At 44.4% G+C, this 20,362-nt stretch overlaps 1 protein-coding gene across 1 annotated transcript; it reads right to left on the bottom strand.

The window, feature by feature from the left end:
* Nucleotides 1–2,897: 2,897 nt before the first annotated feature.
* LOC107374238 (rho-related GTP-binding protein RhoQ) lies at nucleotides 2,898–17,626 on the bottom strand. The gene is made up of 5 exons (XM_015942386.3): nucleotides 17,268–17,626; nucleotides 17,002–17,060; nucleotides 6,405–6,569; nucleotides 5,240–5,335; nucleotides 2,898–3,377 (listed from the first exon to the last, which is right to left on the bottom strand). The coding sequence occupies exons 1-5, from the start codon at nucleotides 17,407–17,409 to the stop codon at nucleotides 3,216–3,218; spliced, it is 624 nt and encodes a 207-aa protein (XP_015797872.1). The 5' UTR covers nucleotides 17,410–17,626; the 3' UTR covers nucleotides 2,898–3,215.
* Nucleotides 17,627–20,362: the final 2,736 nt, after the last annotated feature.

The following is a 20,362-nucleotide window of genomic DNA, read 5'->3' as shown; positions in this document are numbered from 1 at the left end:
CAGCCACTGAATCAGGAGCAGAAAAACAACTAAAACATGCTGGAAAGCAGATCTCCATGACCAGGCCTGACACTAAGTCTCCCTGCCTTTTTAAATGAGATGGTAGAAAAACTGAGTTTTAGTTGTTTTGGTCAAATATTAAAAGTAAAGTTATACCTTGTAAGTCATGAGATCTGTGAACAGCAGGAAGTGTTGTGATTCCGTTTCAATGATGACCTCAAAGTCTCTGAAATCATCAGTTAAAAATGTTTGTGTGGCTCCTTAGTTCTGGCGGCCATATTGAATTAGGTTGAAAGTTAGCAGAAAGTTGCAGATGAACATGCAGTTTTTAATTTCTGAGAGTTTCAATGAAGAGGCTAGAACACTTTAACCTGCTTTTAGCTGGTGGATCACAGTGACAAATAAAAACTACCAAAACATGCAGCTTTTCTGTTAAGTTTATCTTTGATCGAACTTATAGACCTCCTTTTGTCCCTGTGGTCTCTGACCTGTTATGAACACGGATATCAGACGCATCCTGCTACACGTCTGACATTCACCAAGTCCCTCTAACAGTAAACAAGTCTGCTGAGACGAGAAGAGCATCGATGCACTGCAGCGTGGAGGTCCACAACCTTCAGTGTGGACCTCCACAGAACCGGTGCTGCTCCAAGGACCGGATTCAGCACAGGAAGGAGCAGAATTAAAGCTTTAATCAACCAAATCTGATAAATCAACACAAAGAGTTGGCACCTTTGATTTACATCTTCAGAAATTTACAAAAATGAAATGAAAGATGAACTTTTTTTAATTGGCTTGTAGAAAAGTTTAGTCTCAACCTGAAGTCGTCTCCTAACAGGCCAGAAACATTTCAGTTAAAAAGTATCTTTGTTTCTGTACCAGCTGTGAAGAATATAACTATGTTAAGCAGATCAAATACATTTTGTTGAATTATTTTCACCATAAACTCTTGAAAAGCTCCAGCATCAGTCTGTTTGTGTGTCATCAGCTTTTCTCACATGACCTGCTAAAACTAGTGACCAAACGAAGAATCGCTGGAAAAAATCCAGAGTGGTGATGTCATTGGAGGTCACCAGGAGCCGTGACGTAAAAGCACGATGAAAAGCTATGGCTGACTGGTGGTTTTTTAATTCTCACGTTTCTGTTCTTTTATCAGAGTTTGTGCAACATTTTATGTGTAGAAGTGCATCACGTCAGACTTTGCTTACATCATTATTTTATGAATAGCATCGTCTAAATCCGGATCCATCATGAAGAATGTGAGAAGCTAGCATTTAGCTAGCAATGCTCTGGGCTGCAGCAACATGTGAAGTTTTTTAGTTGGAGTCTTGTTGTCTGGTGCCAGTAAAACTTTTGTTTGTCACATACAGTAAATGTAGTATGGATGTCACACAAACTTCTGGCTGAATTTGGACCAACATTTACATTAAATCCTGCAAAGGTTACAACATTTGGCACTTGTGACTGTCATGTAACCATGGACCAAAAGAGAACTGGGCCTGATCCAGTCCAACAGTCATTTGGTCTTCAGGCAGCAGGTGATGTGGATGAGGACCAGGAGGCTTTGCTGAAGGCTGCAGAAGGTCTCCATGCTGCTGCTGTGGTCTAGAAGGCAGAGGAGGCCAAAGCCAGGGAGAGGAGGTCAGAAGTGGAAGGAGAGAGAGAGAGGGGGGGGGGGGGGGGGGAATGCTTCAACACTAGAAGCTCATGAAGCACCTCAAAGAGGAGTGTCAAGACCTTAAGAAGGTAGAAGATCCCAGGTGGCGCCAAACCATCTACAACCACAGCCTCAAGGCATCCAATAATTGGAGGAGTGGAAGGATCTGATGGATGAGGACGTCTGATGTCGGAGTTCCAGATGACCTCTCCAGCAGATTCCGGTCTGCCTCTGGTAAACCTCTAAAGAAAGGCAACCAGGAGGTTTCCTTTGAATGTGGAGGATAAGCAGCTGTTGAAGGACGCTCTTCACCACATCGTTTGAGATTCCAGTAAAGAGGGAACAGGGACCTGGGATTGCTGTGGCAGCCCAGTGAGACACTGGCTGCATAGCTTTGAATGATCTAAAGCTCAGATCATTGGTGCAAGAAGAAAGAAACTCAGCTCTGTTGCTTAGTGGCACCCTGATCTACATCGATAAATTTGGATCCGTGTTTTTGAATTTCCCAAAAAGCCGAAAGTTTGGAGGACTAACCTCATTTTAGAACGCCTGATGGTGCGAGCTGAGACGTTGTGCTGTATTGTTGTGTCTGACCAAACGGTGTGCATGTGATGTACGTCAGTCAGACACTCCCGGAGCCGGGCGGCGGGTTGAAAACAGGAATGTGCACGCTGTGCTGAAAAACTGAGCTGTGCTTCATGGTTGTGCAGCAGATCCACAGTATGGGTCATCTCAGACGGCCGACTCAAACTAAAGCGATCGTTTGACTCTTTGGACGTTGACATGAATCAGTCTTTGTTGCTCTGACACCTGCTACAGGAACAGAGGATTAATTATTTATCTGCATTTTCTATGGATGTTTGAAAAATTACAATCACATAAAATCTAAAAAATACATAAACTAAAGACAGATAATAAACCTGGAGTTCAGCCCTCGCTATAAAACAATGAAGGCTTAAAAACAGAAGTGACACAGTCATGCTTCAGATCAGTGTTCGGCTGCAGCTGAGCAACGCCGGACCTGCAGGAGGTCAGAGGTCAGAACTAAAGCAGCCAAATGGGTTTTTGGCTTCGTATAAAAATAAAATCAGCGTTCATTCTGCTTTTCTCTCTTTGTTTCATGTATAAATGATAGAAATGTGTGATGCCTGTAGAAACTGTGTGTGTCAATGGATGAATGACTAATTGTGTTGTAAAGCGCCTTGGAGGGTTCCAGGATTCTAGAAGGTGCTATATCACATACAGGCCATTTACCATAGTTTTAATATGAACTCTTTCTTAAACCTAAAGGTGATTTTGAGTTTTTTATACGACAGAATCCAGCAGCAGGAAGACAAACGGTTATAAAAACACAAAGCTTCAGACGGACGTTTTGTAAAAGAGGAGAAAAACTGGGCTTTCAGCTCCTTTGGTAAAAACAACAACACCCTGGGCAGAGGAGGGGCGCTGCCAGGTGAAGTTAACCCATTTTAGTCTGTTTCCATCCTCTTCTTTGCCTCAACTGCTTTTTTCTTCCTCTAGTTTAAAGAAAGCGTTGGGTTAGTGGACGGACGCAGCATCATGTGATCAGGCAGCAGTTGATGCAGCGAGGTCCCAGTCTTCTCTTTAGAGCTCCTTTCTTTCTCTTTGGAGCCAGAATGGCAATGATGGCCTCATCAAACACCGTCTTCAGGCCCTTCTGGGTCAGCGCCGAACATTCCACGTAGCAGCATGCACCAATCTGGCAAGAAAAACAGGTAATGTTTTCATTATTCACCACTTCACAATATGTGCAGGTTAAACTATAAGAGGGGTAGGCAACCCTGTTCCCTGAGAGCCGCCATCCAGAATGTTTTAGTTGTTCCCTGCTCCAACATAGTTGATTCACTGGTTCAAATGCAGCAGAAGCCGGCTGATCACCTGCTGATTAAAATCAGGTGTAATGAAGAGGGGAAACAACTAAAACATGATGGACAGCGTTCCTACCTCAAAACTATACAAAGGGTCGTTTCCTCTAATCCTTGTAAGCCCGTCGTTCTACAAAGGTCAGTGGAAAACTTTCAAAAACAGCTGATGTCCCAAAACAATCAGGCCTAGGTCAGAGGTCACCGCTAAAACCAACATGCCAGCTCAAGTTTGACAAGTTTTGTCTGAATAAATCACAAGATTTGAAAAACAGTGGCCAAAGGTGGGTGCTTTACCCATAATGCACTGTAGCATGTTCGGAGCTGAAACCAGCTGTAAGCACGGAGGTGGAGGACTAATGGTTTATCCTCCATGCAGTCACACAGACAATCATGAACTCTCCTAACACGAGTCTACCTGCCGGACAACTGATTGGACCAAACCGGACCATAAAACAGAACCATGATCCCAAACACACAACCCTAGCCCTGCAACAGAACCAGACTCCGCTTTTCAGTTTAGTTCAATAAACAACAATCTGGAATTAGCTGCATGTTTTTCTTCACTTGAGTTTAGATTTGAATCTTTAAGCCTAGATTGTCAATAAAAGCTGTTGAAAGATAAAAAGTTGGTAATTCTACTCCAGGAATCATAGAAACCTCTGACAAAAGGAATGAAATCAGCAGATTTTGTGAAAATTAACAGTTTCTGTCGAGTTTTTCATTTACAACCCGTCAAGACTAATAATCTCTGGTTGGGGGAAAACAGCTGAAACATTAAACCAAATGCAGAAGCTCTGCTTTTAATACCATAAGATGAGCTCATTTTGTGCCTTAATACCTCAGAAAACTTAGATGGCCTGTATCCTGCTGTTTTATACGATCCAGAGCAAAGGTGGGCACAATATATGATCAAATAGCACCATTGGCTTTACAGAGATGTCTTTTTTCATTAAATATAACTTACTTTCATGAGCCACCCCTTTAACCTTGAAATAAGATGCTTGGATTAGATGAAACCCGCCTCTCCCCTCTGTATGGTTTCTACAATAGTACACAGCTGCAGACCTGCAGACTGCAGGTCAGGGTAGAATTACACAGAGGCTTCCATGGGAGCCCAGTGAGGGGGGTTCTATAGCCTTGGCCCCCAAAATGCCTTGAAACGGCCCTGGGTGTGGGACTGAGTTTTGAAGGTGATCTGAATTGCATCAAATACACAAATATTACATGCTTATAAATTATTACTTTATAAAGGTAAAATCGTGTAGTGAGATAAGTAATCTAGGTAGAAACAGGATATGAGCCGGGCTCCCCCTGGGTGTGTAAGTTGAGGGCTTCTAGGGGAGCCTGTCACCCTTTCAGGGGAGCCAGGCTCCCCATAGCTCCCCTGTAATTCCAACCCTGCCACAGATTCATGCAGGCATTTCCCACTCAACAAGCAGTCTGTTACCTTCCTAAAGATAAAATCCAACCAGTTTAAGATGAAACTCTTCTTCAGACCACATGTCTACAGCTGGACCAAGAAAGTATTGTTGGATGTTTTTAGAGAAAGGAAGGCAGCTAAGTTTAGCTTTTTCAGGGGTTAATAAATCATCTTTCTGCTTGAAACCCACACAAGAGCCTAACTGGACTCACCAGCCGGGTTCTGACAGTAAAATAGACACCTCTCAATTGCTTGTCTTTTTTTCAACACACAAACCTCCTTTGCAAGTTTCTGCCCCTGTTCCATGGTGATAGGCTTCTCCTTTATGTTGTTCAGTTTGGAGATGGTTTTTGGATCATCACGAAGGTCAATCTAGAGAAGAAAAGAGACCTTTCCTCAGAAACAAGGCCACATTCAGGCAGTTATAAAGGATTACGTTTTATTAACATCTGGTACTTTCTGTATTGTCTGGACTGTATAAGTGATTTCTCAACATGAAACAAACCATGTTGACCCACACTTCCTGTTCTTGTGCAATACAACGTTGCAGCAAACCATACGGTTCCTCAATGGTCTTTAGATGGTTATGATTCTCAGCAGACAAAAAGGTCTCATTTACCAGCAACAACCAATGCTTCTGCCTGCTTTAGCCACAAACTAATTATTTCTGTGTGAGTATGTGTGAGGACACATCTGAAGAACAGACCAGGAGATAAACGAAACACCCACCTGGCTGTCAGAGAGCTCAACACATTCATTAAAACCTAAAATCACTCTGAAGCCCTCTGCATCAGCAAAGGGGGAGGTGGCTGGAGGCATCGTAACATGATTACACATAAAATTAAACTAAAAATGGATGCATCTGCATTTTTTTTATTAAAACACTATTAATTTCCAAACTAACAGTTAGTAAATACTTGACTTTATAAATGCACAACTACAGCGCAGGAATGGGAGCAGCCTGTTCTGGAACGAGACTGGCTCTCATAACGTTCCCAGCTGCTGGGCAGAGTCAGACACTCGGAGGAAGGAGAAGTATCCTCCTAATTTCCCCTAACAGCCACAGATTAGTAGATGTTTTTAAATATTCAAGAGTTCAAAATCCAGAATGAAGAAGCTGATTTCTTAAAAACAAACAAAAAAAAGTCAAATCCAGTCTCTTAAATCTATTTAAAAGGTTGAACTGAAAAAAGATAGTGGAAGCAAATGCTCTATTCTTTTACAGCCTCAGGAGGAAACCAGATAAAAATACATTAAGATGAAAAAAAAACTAAAATAAAAACAAAAGTACATAATGTCCCATATGTTTGAATGAATGGAGCAGGACTTCAAATGTGTACTGGAACCAGCCACTAGGGGGCGTGAGGTTAAATCAACAGACAGTCTCAGAGTCATGGGACTGACTACAGTCGGTACAGACCAGGCCGTGGATAGGACCAACCTGTGTGCCGATGAGCAGGTACGGAACACTGGGAGCGTATTCCTGCAGCTCAGGAACCCATTCCTCACGCACGTTCTGGAAACTAGCCGGGTTGACCACGGAGAAGCAGATGAGGAAGACGTCTGTCATTGGATAGGACAACGGCCTCAGGCGGTCGTAATCCTCCTGGGAAAAGCATGACTGTTACTTTTTGGCCAACAAATCTGAATCATCTCAACTTTCTCAGAATCTAAGTGAAAACATCTCCCGTGTTGTTCAGGAGTGCCATCTTTAAACTCTGAATTAAAAGGGGACAGCTTATGTGAATCAGACCTTCTGTGCTGTGTGGGTTTCTTCTGCCTCTAGGAACACTCCAAACATGAAAAAAAAAACTCATCCATCCATTTTCTGTCAGCTCTTGGTTTTAAAAATGACCTAAACCCTAACCCTGAAACCGTTTCGTTTAAAAAAACTAGAAAATTCAGATTGCAGAAGTAAAAACGTCTGCATGACTGACCCATTGTTGCGAGTGTGCAATAGTGAGTTAGGAGGTCTGGATTAATGTTGGGTGCGTCTTGTGTTTGCCCTGCAGATTATAATCCACTCATTCTTCTTTACGAGCCCCGTCATCGGGAGCAGAACTGCCAAAAACCGACAGATTTAATAAGGAGAAGCGCTCCTGATGATGCTGCCATGCTTGTGTGACTTTACATTTGGGTTCAGACGATCAGCTGAATGAAGAACACAAAGAGTCTGTTTCTAAAGAGTCAAACTTTATAAAATAGCTTTTGTTTTAGGAAACATGAAGCTCTGACCAGCCAGCCATAATCTGACGGGATGCGTCAGAGCCCCAAGCTGTGACTCATCACCATCACAGGCCCAGATGATTGTGAGGATAAATCCAGTTTTGGGTTTGCATTTCACCAGAAGAAGCAACAGGAGCAGGAGGAAATGATGGAACAGGATGTATGGAGGGAAGGAAGGAAGGTGGGGGAGGAAGAAACGAATGACTCATTCTGAATCAGCAGGACTCGCTCTGACTGAATGAACATGAGTTCAGCCTGATTTCAAATGATTTACACACAGAGTTGATCTCCAACACCTTCAGAGGAGGTCAGTGCCTGCCCCATACCCAGAGGTTTGCAGGCTCAAGCCCTGGGGCCTCATTTATCAAGCTTGCTTACGCACAAAACGGGGTCGGAAAACTGCGTAAGCAACTTTCCACGCAAACTTTGGGATTTATAAAAGAAAACTTAGTGGAAAAATGTGCGCAACTTTAAGTTGGCTAAGGACCTGGCTTACGCACATGTTGGACATGGAGAGCACCTGCAGTGCTGCTGCTGAGAAGATACAATTATGCAATCCTGCAGCATTATCACTTGTACCGCTTCATTTTCTCACAGAACAAGACCCCCCACACGCAGACACACACACACACACACACACACACACAGCCTGAAGCGCAGAATGCGGAATGCAGAATATCAGCAGGGGGACAGATTGAGACAGAATGTCATGCGTCTGTGACAGTGTATGTGTCTTGTCACTGTGACCCGATTGATCATGCACCCTGGCTACTTGGTCAAGGGAGATATCCGTTTGGGTGACTGGTTAGCGCGCGCGACTTTCACCTGCAAGTCTGGGGATAGAATCCTGATTGGACCTTTTTTGTTAATATCCGCCACAGATCTCTCTGAATAACTCACAACATTGACGGCTTCAGCAATGCTGTGCCACTCCGTGGATTTTCTCTTATTTTCTTTGCAAAAGCACTTCCTTTCATTTATCCACCTCACCAACAAGTACCCCAACTTCTGCTTGTGAAATAGCGCTTCCTTGATCTGCGGTCGTGATCAAAATGCTGCAACAGCCGGCTTATGTATATGAATGAGATCCACAAGGCACTTTGCATTGGCTATTTATGGCAGTAAGTGGGCGTGGTGAGGGCGGGATGTGACTAAAAAGCAGCTGGGAAACATTCTTGTTAGTCTCCGATTTATGAAGCGGAGATTGCGTGCAGCTGTGCGTACTCCATGTTTGATAGATCACAAACCTGCTTGGCGTAAGTACATTTTTTTTGCTGAGCTTAAGTACGGTTTTAGTAAGGAATCTATGCAATGTTTTATAAATGAGACCCCTGGTTGTCGCAGTTGTTGTGTCCTTGGGCAAGACACCTCACCCTCCCTGCCTGCTGGTGGTGGTCGGAGCGATGGGTGGCATGTGCGTGGCAGCATCCCCTCCGTCAGTGAGCCCCAGGGCCGCTGTGGCTATGATGTAGCTTATCATCAGCAGGGTATGAATGGGTTGTGTTGTAGATACGACTGATGAGATTCTGGTCTTTGTTACGAACACAGTCAGGATTTACAAGACCAGCCCACGTTCATCAGAAACAAGCATGGAGTAGTCCGAGTCTGAGTCCAACAATAAAAGATCATTTTTACGCACAGATTCTACTTTTACAATGTCCCACTAGTTGTCACACACACTGATGTGTGGCCGTGCTCGGGAACCATTTGGTGGTTTAACCCCCCAATCCAACCCCTTAATGCTGAGTGTCAAGCAGGGAGGCGTTGGGTCCCATTGTTGAAGTATTTGGTATGACCCGACCGGGATTTGATCCTTGATGTCCCAGTCTCAGGGCAGACACTCTACCACTAGGCCACTGAGCTGCTGTTGTTTGAGATGAAATATGTCTGTGTTACGTTCTATTAAAGGTTCCTGAACATCTCAGCTGATCAAAGACACAACGTCTGTAATCAAAATCAAACCAAATCAGGTTTATGTGTATAGCACATTTAAATGCAACAGTGTTGCCCAAAGTGCTGAACATAGACATATAAAAACATAAAAAAAAATACAAGCAGTCAAGTAAAAATACAATAAAATATAAAAAACAATACGTAAACAATCAGACATAAATGATAAAAAACAGGACTACTGGATTAGTAAAAGCTGTCGAGTAAAAGTACGTTTTCAGTAGCTTTTTAAAAATGGCAACAGATGTCGCCTGCCTAATGGCAACATATTCCACAGTCGGTGCTGCCACAGAGAAAGACCTACACCTGGGTCAGTTCATACTTAATAACATCATCGCCTATCACAGCTATGCTGATGACACCCAGATCTACCTAGCCTTATCACCTAGTGACTGTCATCCACTGGACTCACTCTGTCAGTGCCTAGAACAAGTAAACGTCTGGGTGCAGTCAAACTTCCTTCAACTAAACAAATACAAGACTGAAGTTATTGTCTTTGGCAACAAGAAGGATAGAATGGATGTTATTGCTCAGCTAGACTCTAGAGGTATAAAGACAAAAACCCAGGTTAGAAATCTTGGTGTTATTGACTCCAACCTGAACTTCTCTGGACATATTAAGGCTATAAATAAGTCAGCGTTTTATCACCTTCATCAAACATCAAGAGTCAGAGGTCTCATGTCCAGACCAGACTTAGAGAAACTCATTCATGCTTTTATTTCTAGTCGGCTGGACTACTGCAATGGTCTCCTAACTGGTCTTCCAAAAAAGCTGTGAAGCAACTGCAGCTTGTTCAGAATGCTGCTGCTAGAGTCTTAACAAGAGAACGGAGCACATCACTGCTGTTCTTAGATCCCTACACTGGTTACCAGTAAACTACAGTATAGGCTCCAAAGTGCTACTACTAGTTTATAAACCACTCAATGGCATGGGTCCAAAATACATGTCCGATCTCATTCCTGTGTCTACACCCAATAGGGCTCTGAGATCCTTAGGATCCAATCAGCTGGTAGAACCTTGGTTCAGAACCAAACATGGTGGAGATGCATTTAGTTATTATGCTACACACATATGGAATCAGCTTCCCCATGACCCCAGATCTGCCTCAACCCTAGTGTTGTTTAAAACTAAACTAAAACCCTAATGCACTCATCAGCCTTTACATGAATTGTTTCTTATCATGCTTTCATCTCCACTGTAATCTGTGCTGTAAATTAGTCTTCTCCTTTAGCTCTAAACTGTAATTCTATCTGTGTGCATTTTAATTTGTTTTTTATGTTGTTTTCATATCATGTCCTGATGATTGTAAAGCACATTGAATTGCCTGTGTTTGAAATGTGCTCTAGAAATAAAGCTGCCTTGCCTAAAACATCTTTTCTGTAGCCTCGGTAGGTACACTCAACCTATGCTGGTCAGCCGAACGCAATCCACGAGACGGAACATATGGCACGAGGAGTTCAGATAAATAGCTAGGAGCAAGTCCAGGCAGATCCAACATGGAGTCTCAGGTAATTCTCTCACTCAGCTCAGCCTTTTCATTTCTAACTGCAGCTGCCCCAACATTTGCACATGTACAAGAGCGTGCAGGGGTCTAATGGTGCAGCTTTTAGTGGCTATAGCTGGTGTAGTACAAGTACACCAAAGTACTTGATGAATCTAAGGATTCTTTATTAGAACAATGTTACTAAACTGTATTTTAGCTGCAGGCTTTCCTTGTTCTGCATCAGGTAAAACAGCTATATGCATGTCTAGTTTTACAGTTTAATGAAATATTACAAATTTAAATATGTTATTATTTAGTCCCAAAGCAGACAGGATGGTAATACTGGTATGCAAATGCAAAAACATCAGCATTAAAGCCACATTCCACAATTTTAACGCCATCTAGGGCTGGGCGATATGGCAAAAATAGAATATCACGATTTTTCCAATATTTTATCACGATTTCGATGTTTTATCCATGAATAGCATAACTATGTCCACTATGTCCAATGTCCACGCGATATTGCAGAGCTGCGTCAGCCAACACAGCCCCACAGCATCCAGAGCCTTAAGGAACTCCGGGCGGATCTCATCCACCCCTGGAGCCTTGCCACAGAGGAGCTTTTTAACCACCTCAGTGACCTCAGCACCAGAGATTTGAGAGGCCAACCCAAAGTCCCCAGACTCTGCTTCCTCACTGGAACATGTCGGTGGGATTGAGGAGGTCTTCGAAGTATTCTGCCCACCGATCCACAACGTCCTGAGTAGAGGTCAGCAGCACACCGTCCCCACTATATATAGTGTTGGTAGCGCACTGCTTTCCCCCCTGAGGCGCCGGATGGTGGACCAGAATCTCCTCGAAGCCGTATGGAAGTCTTGTTCCATGGTCTCACCGAACTCCTCCCATGCCCGGGTTTTTGCCTCGGCGACCACCCGAGCCGCGTTCTGCTTGGACTGCCGGTACCCGTCAGCTGCCTCTGGAGTCCCACAGGCCAAAAAGACCTGATAGGACTCTTTCTTCAGCTTGACAGCATCCCTAACCGCCGGTGTCCACCAGCGGGCTCGGGGGTTGCCACCACGACAGGCACCAACGATCCTGCGACCACAGCTCCGGTCGGCCGCCTCAACAATGGAGGCACGGAACAGGGTCCATTCAGACTCAATGTCCCCCGCCTCCCCCGGAACATTTTGGAAGTTCTGTCGGAGGTGGGAATTGAAGCTCCTTCTGACAGGAGACTCTGCCAGACGTTCCCAGCAAACCCTCGCGATACGTTTGGGCCTGCCAGGTATGACCGGCATCCTCCCCCACCATCTGAGCCAACTCACCACCAGGTAGTGGTCAGTTGACAGCTCCACCCCTCTCTTCACCCGAGTGTCCAAGACATGCGGCCGCAGGTCAGACGAAACAACAACAAATTCGATTTGTTAATAAATTCTTGTTTGTTAACACCTAAATGTTTTCTTTATAATTGTAATTTGTTAATAAAACACCATATTATCTTTGTTTTGTAAAGAATGTGAAACTGCATAAAACCAACATCGGACTGACAAAAAATAGAACAGTTCTTATATGTGAAGCCATATCTGTTTGTATTAATGTGGAGTTCATCTGTATATTTCCTTAGTTGTTATCTAAATACATTCTTTGACTCAAAACATTGCTTGGTGTCTTTCAATAATGTTCTTATATTTTATTTTGCCCCATTTCATCAACATCAAGAGCTTTTGAGGGTCACCATTTATCATTTGCTTATATTTTACATTTCCTTTAGAAATTCAAACATTTTCTCCAAAAAGTGTTGATTTTTGGACTACAGGACTACAACCGCTAAGACTATGACCGCAAATTTGTTCTGACCAATCAAAATCATAACGTGATAACGTCACTTCCGTAAGCTTCATGTTCAGCCAATCAACTACTTTGACGTCATCGGCAGTCGAAAGACCCCGAGCCGATCCTGCACCCGAGCAGATCCCGTATCGACAATGGCCACTACGACAGCACCAGTCTAAGGGACGTCTACGTATATATGTCTGTGGTAGATCTGCGGTTTAGAGACTTGAGCAATGGCAGATCCAAAGAAAGCTAGAAACCCCTCATCAGAGTAATCTAGGAAAAGAACAAGAGCAAAGACAGAGTTAATACTGGACCGGCTTGTCCTCGCTGGAGAGCTCTTCTTGAAAGAACAGCATGTACTACGAACTCTGACCTAGCCGTGCTGCTAATGGATAGGTGAGTGATAATGATTTCACCGAGGTTATTGTGTTTGATTGGGAATAAAGTTGTTATACAGTCCTGATAAAACTTTATTCAATGCTGAAATGCCACTTAATGTTTATTTGACCCGCGAGTCGGGAAACAGCTAAACACGCCTCTCATGCGTGACAGACATTGGACTTTATGACAGTGGTGTTACGCAGAAAGCCTGGAGAGGGCGACAGAGAGCATAGATCCACAAAGTTCAGGAGTGTGTCTTTTAGGCTAATGCTCCAGGGCTTAATGCAAAACTAATGCAGCAGCATCAATTTGCATCTGGTGCAAAAATCTTTTGCTTCAACAAACAGCAGAGTCACTGATCAAAGCACAGCAGTTTTACCACTGAAGAGAGCAAGATTCAACACCAAACACCCCCATCTGCCTCCTTCCTTCTTTGGGGCGGCGGGTCTTTGATCAGACGCTGAAGCTATAAACGGTACCAGCTGGCCTTTCACTCCACATGAAGAGGTCAGCCGAGCCGGGGGCTTTTTCAGGAGCAGTAATTCTACTCCTGGCAGCCGGTGGCATCCGCAGCCGACATCTGGGAGAAGTCGTCCATTTCAGAAGCGCTCGGATTCAGCCTAAAGCCAAGCCTTCTCTCTCTCACCCACACACACTCACACACACTCACACACACACACAAAGGTTGTTTCTGTGTGCCAGGGGCAGCGCTCCATCCATTACAGAGAACATGAAACACAGGCTATTCCCTGGATGATTTTTTAGAGGCTGGCTTCTAAAGTTTTGGTTGAGTTTTTTATCCGGACAGCACAAACACAGAGCTGTGAGTCTGGTGCAGGACAACTGTTTCTCACCAGAAGACACAGACTTTAGCTCTAAAACTGGCTGAATCCACTTCCCTCCTCACGCACAGCTGCAAAGCAAGATTTATATCTGACTAAATGTATTCATTCACTGGTCTGTTGGTTCAGCACCGTATTTTAGTTTTTAACTGCTTATTACTGATCCCTCTACAGAGATGAGAGAAGGTTGTTGTTTTGCAAAGTACTGAACAATGTGTCTGCAGGCAGACATGACCTTTCTGGACACATTTTACCCAGAGTGTGCAGCTCTGCAAATCCCTCAAACATCAGGGTTTAAATGGCTTAAAGGGAGTATAACAGCTATGTGGAGCCTAAGCCACACCCATCTACTTCCGATTAATGGGTCCCCTACTGTCAAAAAATGACTGGGGTAAAAGTTATTTTCGGATACTCTTTGGCATGTTCCGTGGATTTAACGCATGCTGTTTGTAAAGGTTAAAGACACGTGCTGATGACAAGAAAACGCTGATTTTCTACAGGTGGCAAAAGTTACTTTAGACTTTGTGTGAAAACCAGATTGATGTCATCAAACCAGACATAAAGAGGAAAAATGTCAGAGTTTAGCGAGCTGCACATCCTAGTTCCAGGGCCACAGAAGAAGTATTAAACATGGAGAAAACCACAATAATCCTACGCTGGGGGAGGGGAGAGGCTGCTGTCATGTCATATGTGACACATCTGACCTGTAGTCTTTTTAATTATGAATTTTTACAAGCTAATGAATCTCAAGGTTCATGACAGACATAGTCAAAACACACAGAATCATTTATCATTTAAACTGAAGTACCACGTGGTTGTGATTCAGGGCAAAAGGCAGAGAGGATCAGAAAATGACCTTTATAGCCCCGTTCAGGGAGCCATGTGTCGACCGGAGGGGGAGAAGCCTTAGGATCCTGATAATCAGTCTTACTTCATTCATTCTATAACAACCTCACAGTAATAAAGAAATAAAACAGGCCCTCACCACCTGTAGGTCTTCCACCAGGGGGCAGCAGACATGTTTGGGACTGGATATGTCAGGTTTCTAATGAAGGTACTAATCCTGATGCTAAATATGCTCATTAACATGGATTATCCATTTACTGCAGATCAGTCTCTCAATAAGTTCAGTTGAAATAATACCGTAAATCCTCTAATACAGGCCCGGGCCTGTATTTGACTCAAGCTAATCAAGCTCCAGGTCTTTATTGGAAGGAGGGCCAGTATTAGAGGCAGGCCTCTATTTCTATTTGAGCAAAATGAACTAATGGTTCGTTGGAGTTTTTGACAATTAATATTGCGCCCACATTTTCAAAGTTAAACACATTTCTTTTAACAACGGTAGTTTCTGCTTCAGCCCTCTCCCCCCTCCCCCTGCGCAGCGGCCGCAAACTCACTGATGCGCCTGCAGCCTCTCGGAGTGCCTGCTGCTCTAAACATTAAAATAATTATTTCATTTTCTGTTCCTCACTTCTGATTACCTTCAATGGTGTCCGTTTGTTGCAATCACCAGGTACAAAAACTAACTTGTTTTTATTTGACTATTTTTCTGTCCTGTCTGTTTATTATCTTCCTGCATCTCCTCTCAATCCTAAAGAAAAACTGCTACCTGGGTTCATATATATTCACCTCATGAGTTACCTTTGAACTGCAGTTCTAAAAGATCTACCGACCGCAAAACAGCGGAGTGCTCGCTGCTCGCCAGCCGCATCAGTGATCAGTGCGTCACCGGATGACAAGTTGATGCGCCCCGCTCCACAGCAAAACGCATCAGGCGCAAATAAAAGACAGAAAACATCAAAGGAAATGAACCGACATGAACGATCGCGTGTTAAATAATTTGGCAACACCTGATTGTTACTGTGGCCGTGCTCAGGAGGCAGATTACCGACCGCAAAAACAGCGGAGAGCTCCCTGCTAGGCGGCCGCATCAGTGATCAGTGCGTCGGAGGACAAGGTGAAGTGCCCCGCTCCACAGCAGCGAAACACATCAGGTGCAAATAAAAGACAGAAAACATTAAAGGAAATGAACCGACATGAACGATCGCGTGTCAGTACCGACGCTCTGGCAGAGCGCGTTGCCCCCCCCCCCCGAGCGCAGGAGCTTGTCACCTGCTGACAGCAGGCTGCTGTCTTTTCCGAGGGCTGCATCTTGCCGGTCATTATCTCGTGACAGCGACTAGTCGACGACAGGCATAAAAAGTCACTATAGTGAAGTCGACTAGTTCATACAACCCCTATTGCTCCCCAGTGTTCTGCAGCGCACGGTCTCTTTGAACTTGATATCAAATTTTCGCCTCCTCTTCGTCTCCGCACGGTTAAAGTTACCCTCGCGGTCTATCACTCGCAAATCAAAAGTGAGACGATGACACAACCGCCCCCGTACTTGCTTGTTACCACATTCCACCCGGCCACAATAAGAGGCCGGCCATTATTCACCTCCGCCGACTCCGACACCGGCCAAAATTGGAGACCCGGCCTTTAATTGAATACCGGCCTGTATTAGAGGATTTATGGTAATAATAATAATAAACCACAAAACTGGAAAAGCAGAAATTAGCTAAAGGATATCAACAATTAGATTATTGTTTAGGGACGCTAATTAGCATCCAAATGAAATAAATGATAATTCATACAAAAGGTTTTTTTATACAAAATATTTATGCTGCTATGTCTAAGTGTGTGTGTGTGTGTGTGTGTGTGTGTGTGTGTGTGTGTGTGTGTGTGTGTGTGTGTGTGTGTGTGTGTGTGTGTGTGTGTGTGTGTGTGTGTGTTTGTGCTTGTCTTTATAAGCATAAGTGGACAAATTTAACTTTAACCTGTAGAGTGTGGACATTTCCACATTGTGGGGACATCTGGCTGGTCCACACGATGACAAAATACCCTAAAACGTGGTTCTAGAGGTTTGGTGTGAATTAACTTTTGTTTAGAATAGGATTAGAAATAGAACAGCACTGGTTATGGTCATGGTTAGAGTATGGGCTAGGCATAATACAGTCACAAAAATGAATGGAAGTCAATGGACGGTTTACACAAGGATACAGTGTGTGTGTGTGTGTGTGTGTGTGTGTGTGTGTGTGTGTGTGTGTGTGTGTGTGTGTGTGTGTGTGTGTGTGTGTGTGTGTGTGTGTGTGTGTTTTCAGTACAAACTCCTCTCAGTGAGAGAATAAGTCCACGTGACATCTCTACTGGACATTGCACGCTTGTTCTCCCCATAATGGAACCATTGACCCACCACCCCACCCCCACCCGCCCAGCACCCCATCACCTGTTGTGTGTGTGTGTGTGTGTGTGGGGGGGGGGGGGGGGGCTAACTGTACCTGGCCAGCTGTGTCATAGAGTCCCAGCAGGTACTGCTTCCCTCCCACGATCACGCTCACTGCAGGGAGAGAGAGAGAGAGAGAGAGTGTGTGTGTGTGTGTGGGTGGGGGGTCCTCCTTGGAGGGAGGGGCTGGGTGGGTGGAGCCCCCCCCGGTTGTAATGAAGGAGGCAAACAAGTGGTTCTGATGTCAGGAGCATCGGAGTTGGTGGTCACCTGGGCCTCATTAGACCAGAACCCATCCGAGCCCAGTGGAACCGGCCCTACCTGCGTAATGGTCAAACACCGTGGGAACGTACTCCTCCGGAAAGGCGTCGTTGGCGTAGCTCATCAGCAGACACGTTTTACCAACCGCACCGTCTCCCACCACGACGCATTTTAACATGATGGTACCGGTTCCGTTAGCCATAATGTCCTCAACCGGACCAGCACCATCCTCTGCACCCCGACAGGCTGTGGTTCCGAGCCGCTCCTCCTGCTGCTGGGTGGAGATCCCTGCTCGGTGGGCATCACCAGCCCCGGAGGCGCACCGAGTCGGTCTGGATCAGCATCTCTCTTCCGGTTACGGGTCCAGTCCGGTTCAATAGTAACTCCCCACCGGATTCATAACCGAACTGCTTCAGTGGTTCCGGTGTCAGTGTAGTGTGTCGGGTACTGGCTCCCCGCCCGGTGGGTTCTGCGCCCCAGCTCCGCGTCGATCCCCGGTGGACTGCGCGCTGTCGCGGTGTGAGCTCGGTGGAGGGGCGTGGCTAACAGGCTCCAGAAGCCCGCCTCCGCCGCCTGGTGGGAATGCCCTGCAGTAACGGCATCATCTGGATTATAATCCGTTGGAAAACAATGAAGATCAGAGCGATGGTTAATTAAAGCTCACTCACAATCTCAAACATCTGATCCTTTTAGATGATAATTAGTCAGTTCACACCTGGCTCACGTGGTCACACACATGAGAAACACCATAAAACTCACGGAATAAATCTAAACAACCCCAATGGCTAAACTATGTGTGTGACGTCACGGCACGCCAGGTGTTCTGCATCAGTCCCACATCCGTGTGTGTTAGCTCCTGGCTAACATCTAGCGTTGAGCCACTTTTAGCTCATAAAACACATTTTATAATTAAACACGTTTTTCCATATTTAGAATTCTAACGTTTGTTTTTGCTCCCCATAACAAGGAAAACTCTTAATTTAATTTTTATTCTTATTTTATTGTTTTTATTGACACGAGAGACTGAATCTTAAAGCCACACGATGTAACTTGTTCTTATTTTTAAATAATTTTCTTGAGTCATTATGTTCCAAAATGACCCTTCACAGGATTAATGACATGTCACTCACCCTCACCCACCCAGTTTGGCTGCAGACCCTTCTCAGGCGCCACCTGAAGCAGATGGAGATGACATACCCGGCGCTGCATTCTGCTTCCAGCATGTTTCCTGCATTCCATTAGATCATGAACACAGCTGATGTATTTGATTTAGTGATGAACCAGCCTTGTAGACACTATAGAAGGCGCGATTAGATTAAGGTGTTAAAAAGACTAAAGCACAGCGAGGAGTTTCACTTTTGGTTTTAATACACGGCCACTAGAGGGTGCTAAAAGCAAGCAAAGCTGCGAAGTGTGCCTTTAAAATATGACGTGTTAAATGTTTAAACACAATTTAAAATAAGTGCAATCAGGTATGAAAACATACAGGTGTGTGGAAACCCAAGAGGCAGGGGTCACAGGTGCAAAGCATCATGGGACTGTTCTTTGTGTTCATGGGCAGCGTTTAGCGGCTAATGTAGCAATGTCATGTTGATCAGCTGGAATTACTGTTCATGATTGCATTTGCCTGAGGGTATTTGTGGGTGTGTCCATCTGTTTACATATAGAGGGGGCGTGGCTTTAAACATGCAGTTAGTTTAAGGTCAAAGGTCATAGACAACAGTTATTACCTGTGGCCCTTTGAGCAGTCAGATATTGGCAGAAAGTGACATCATCATGATGTTTGTGTTTATCTGAGCTGCTCTGGCGTAGTAAGTATATTTTATTTATATGGCGCTTATCACAGACAAAGAATGAAGTTAAAGTCCCATTAGCTGTCACACACACTGACAGGCGCGTTGCAAGCTTTTCAAAAGTGTGGGGGATGTTGTCTGCGCCTAAAATAATTTCATGTTATTCATCTTGTTAGTTTAATTTCCATAATAGCGGAGCAGGTGCGAATTTTAGACGTGTCACGCAAGTCTCTGTTTTAAACATGTTTAAACTGTTCAGAATATAAATCCAGGCTCTGTCTCGATAGATGGGTGTAACTAAAGTTTGTATTGAATGAAACTTTACATTAAACCATGTTGAAAAGAAAAGGATCCGATTAAATCATTCCCCCCTCATTTGTCCACAGTGACTCACATGGGGACGTAACAGAGAGCCAATCAATGAGAAGAACACTGGTCAGCACAATCTGTAAATTTGTTGAGATTCCTGCAGGACTGAAGAAATGTGCAGATGATGTATGTTTTTTCTACTGGTGTGTGTGTGTGTGTGGTTGGGTTGGTGTGTGTGTGTGTGGTTGGGTTGGTGTGCGTGTGTGTGTGTGCGTGTGTTTGTTTGTGTGTGTGTGGTTGGGTTGGTGTGCGTGCGTGTGTGTGTGTGTGTGTGTGGTTGGGTTGGTGTGCGTGTGTGTGTGCGTGTGTTTGTTTGTTTGTGTGTGTGTGTGTGTGTGTGGTTGGGTTGGTGTGCGTGTGTGTGTGTTTGTACAAGCAGGTCATGGATGAGTTATGCGAGATGGGACCAGATCTGCAGATGCCACAGTCAGGAGGAAGTTTGTGAAAGATCAACAGGGGTGTAGACGCCCAAGCCTGTCCTTTTACTCAGTAGAATAAAAAGACGCATTATTTTTTTATCTCAATTTCATGCTCCTCTGGGTATTTTATTCAGAAAAAGTCTCACCAGGGAGTCTGAGAAACACACCTGGAACAAGAAGAACTGGTTTTAACCCAGCTGAAACAAATTGGTCTGCAGAGGCAGAAGGTCAAAAGGGGGTCAAGGGTTAGGGTTTACGTAAACCAACCAGATGGTGTTTAGCCGAGTCAGCGCTGACAGGTAGTTTGGGCTAGATTATCTGGTAGTGTAACAGTGATTTATCAGCTGTTTGGTAAAAGAACCAACAAAGTGAGTGTCACAGCCTGAATTTGTACAGAACTGATCTTCAAGATCTTTTCCGTGGTTCCAGGTGGGAATCAGCCTCTCTCCTCTTTCTACTGCTTTACTGGTTGAACCATAACTGCATTTAAATCTACAAAACATCACATTTTTGTAGAAGTTTAAAACTGGAGCACGAATAATAATCTGAATGGTCCATGTTTACATATCAGACC

The sequence above is a fragment of the Nothobranchius furzeri genome, unplaced genomic scaffold (assembly GCF_043380555.1).
Source record: "Nothobranchius furzeri strain GRZ-AD unplaced genomic scaffold, NfurGRZ-RIMD1 Scf020, whole genome shotgun sequence".
NCBI lineage: Eukaryota > Metazoa > Chordata > Actinopteri > Cyprinodontiformes > Nothobranchiidae > Nothobranchius > Nothobranchius furzeri.
This window is presented reverse-complemented; position numbering and strand designations above follow the sequence as displayed.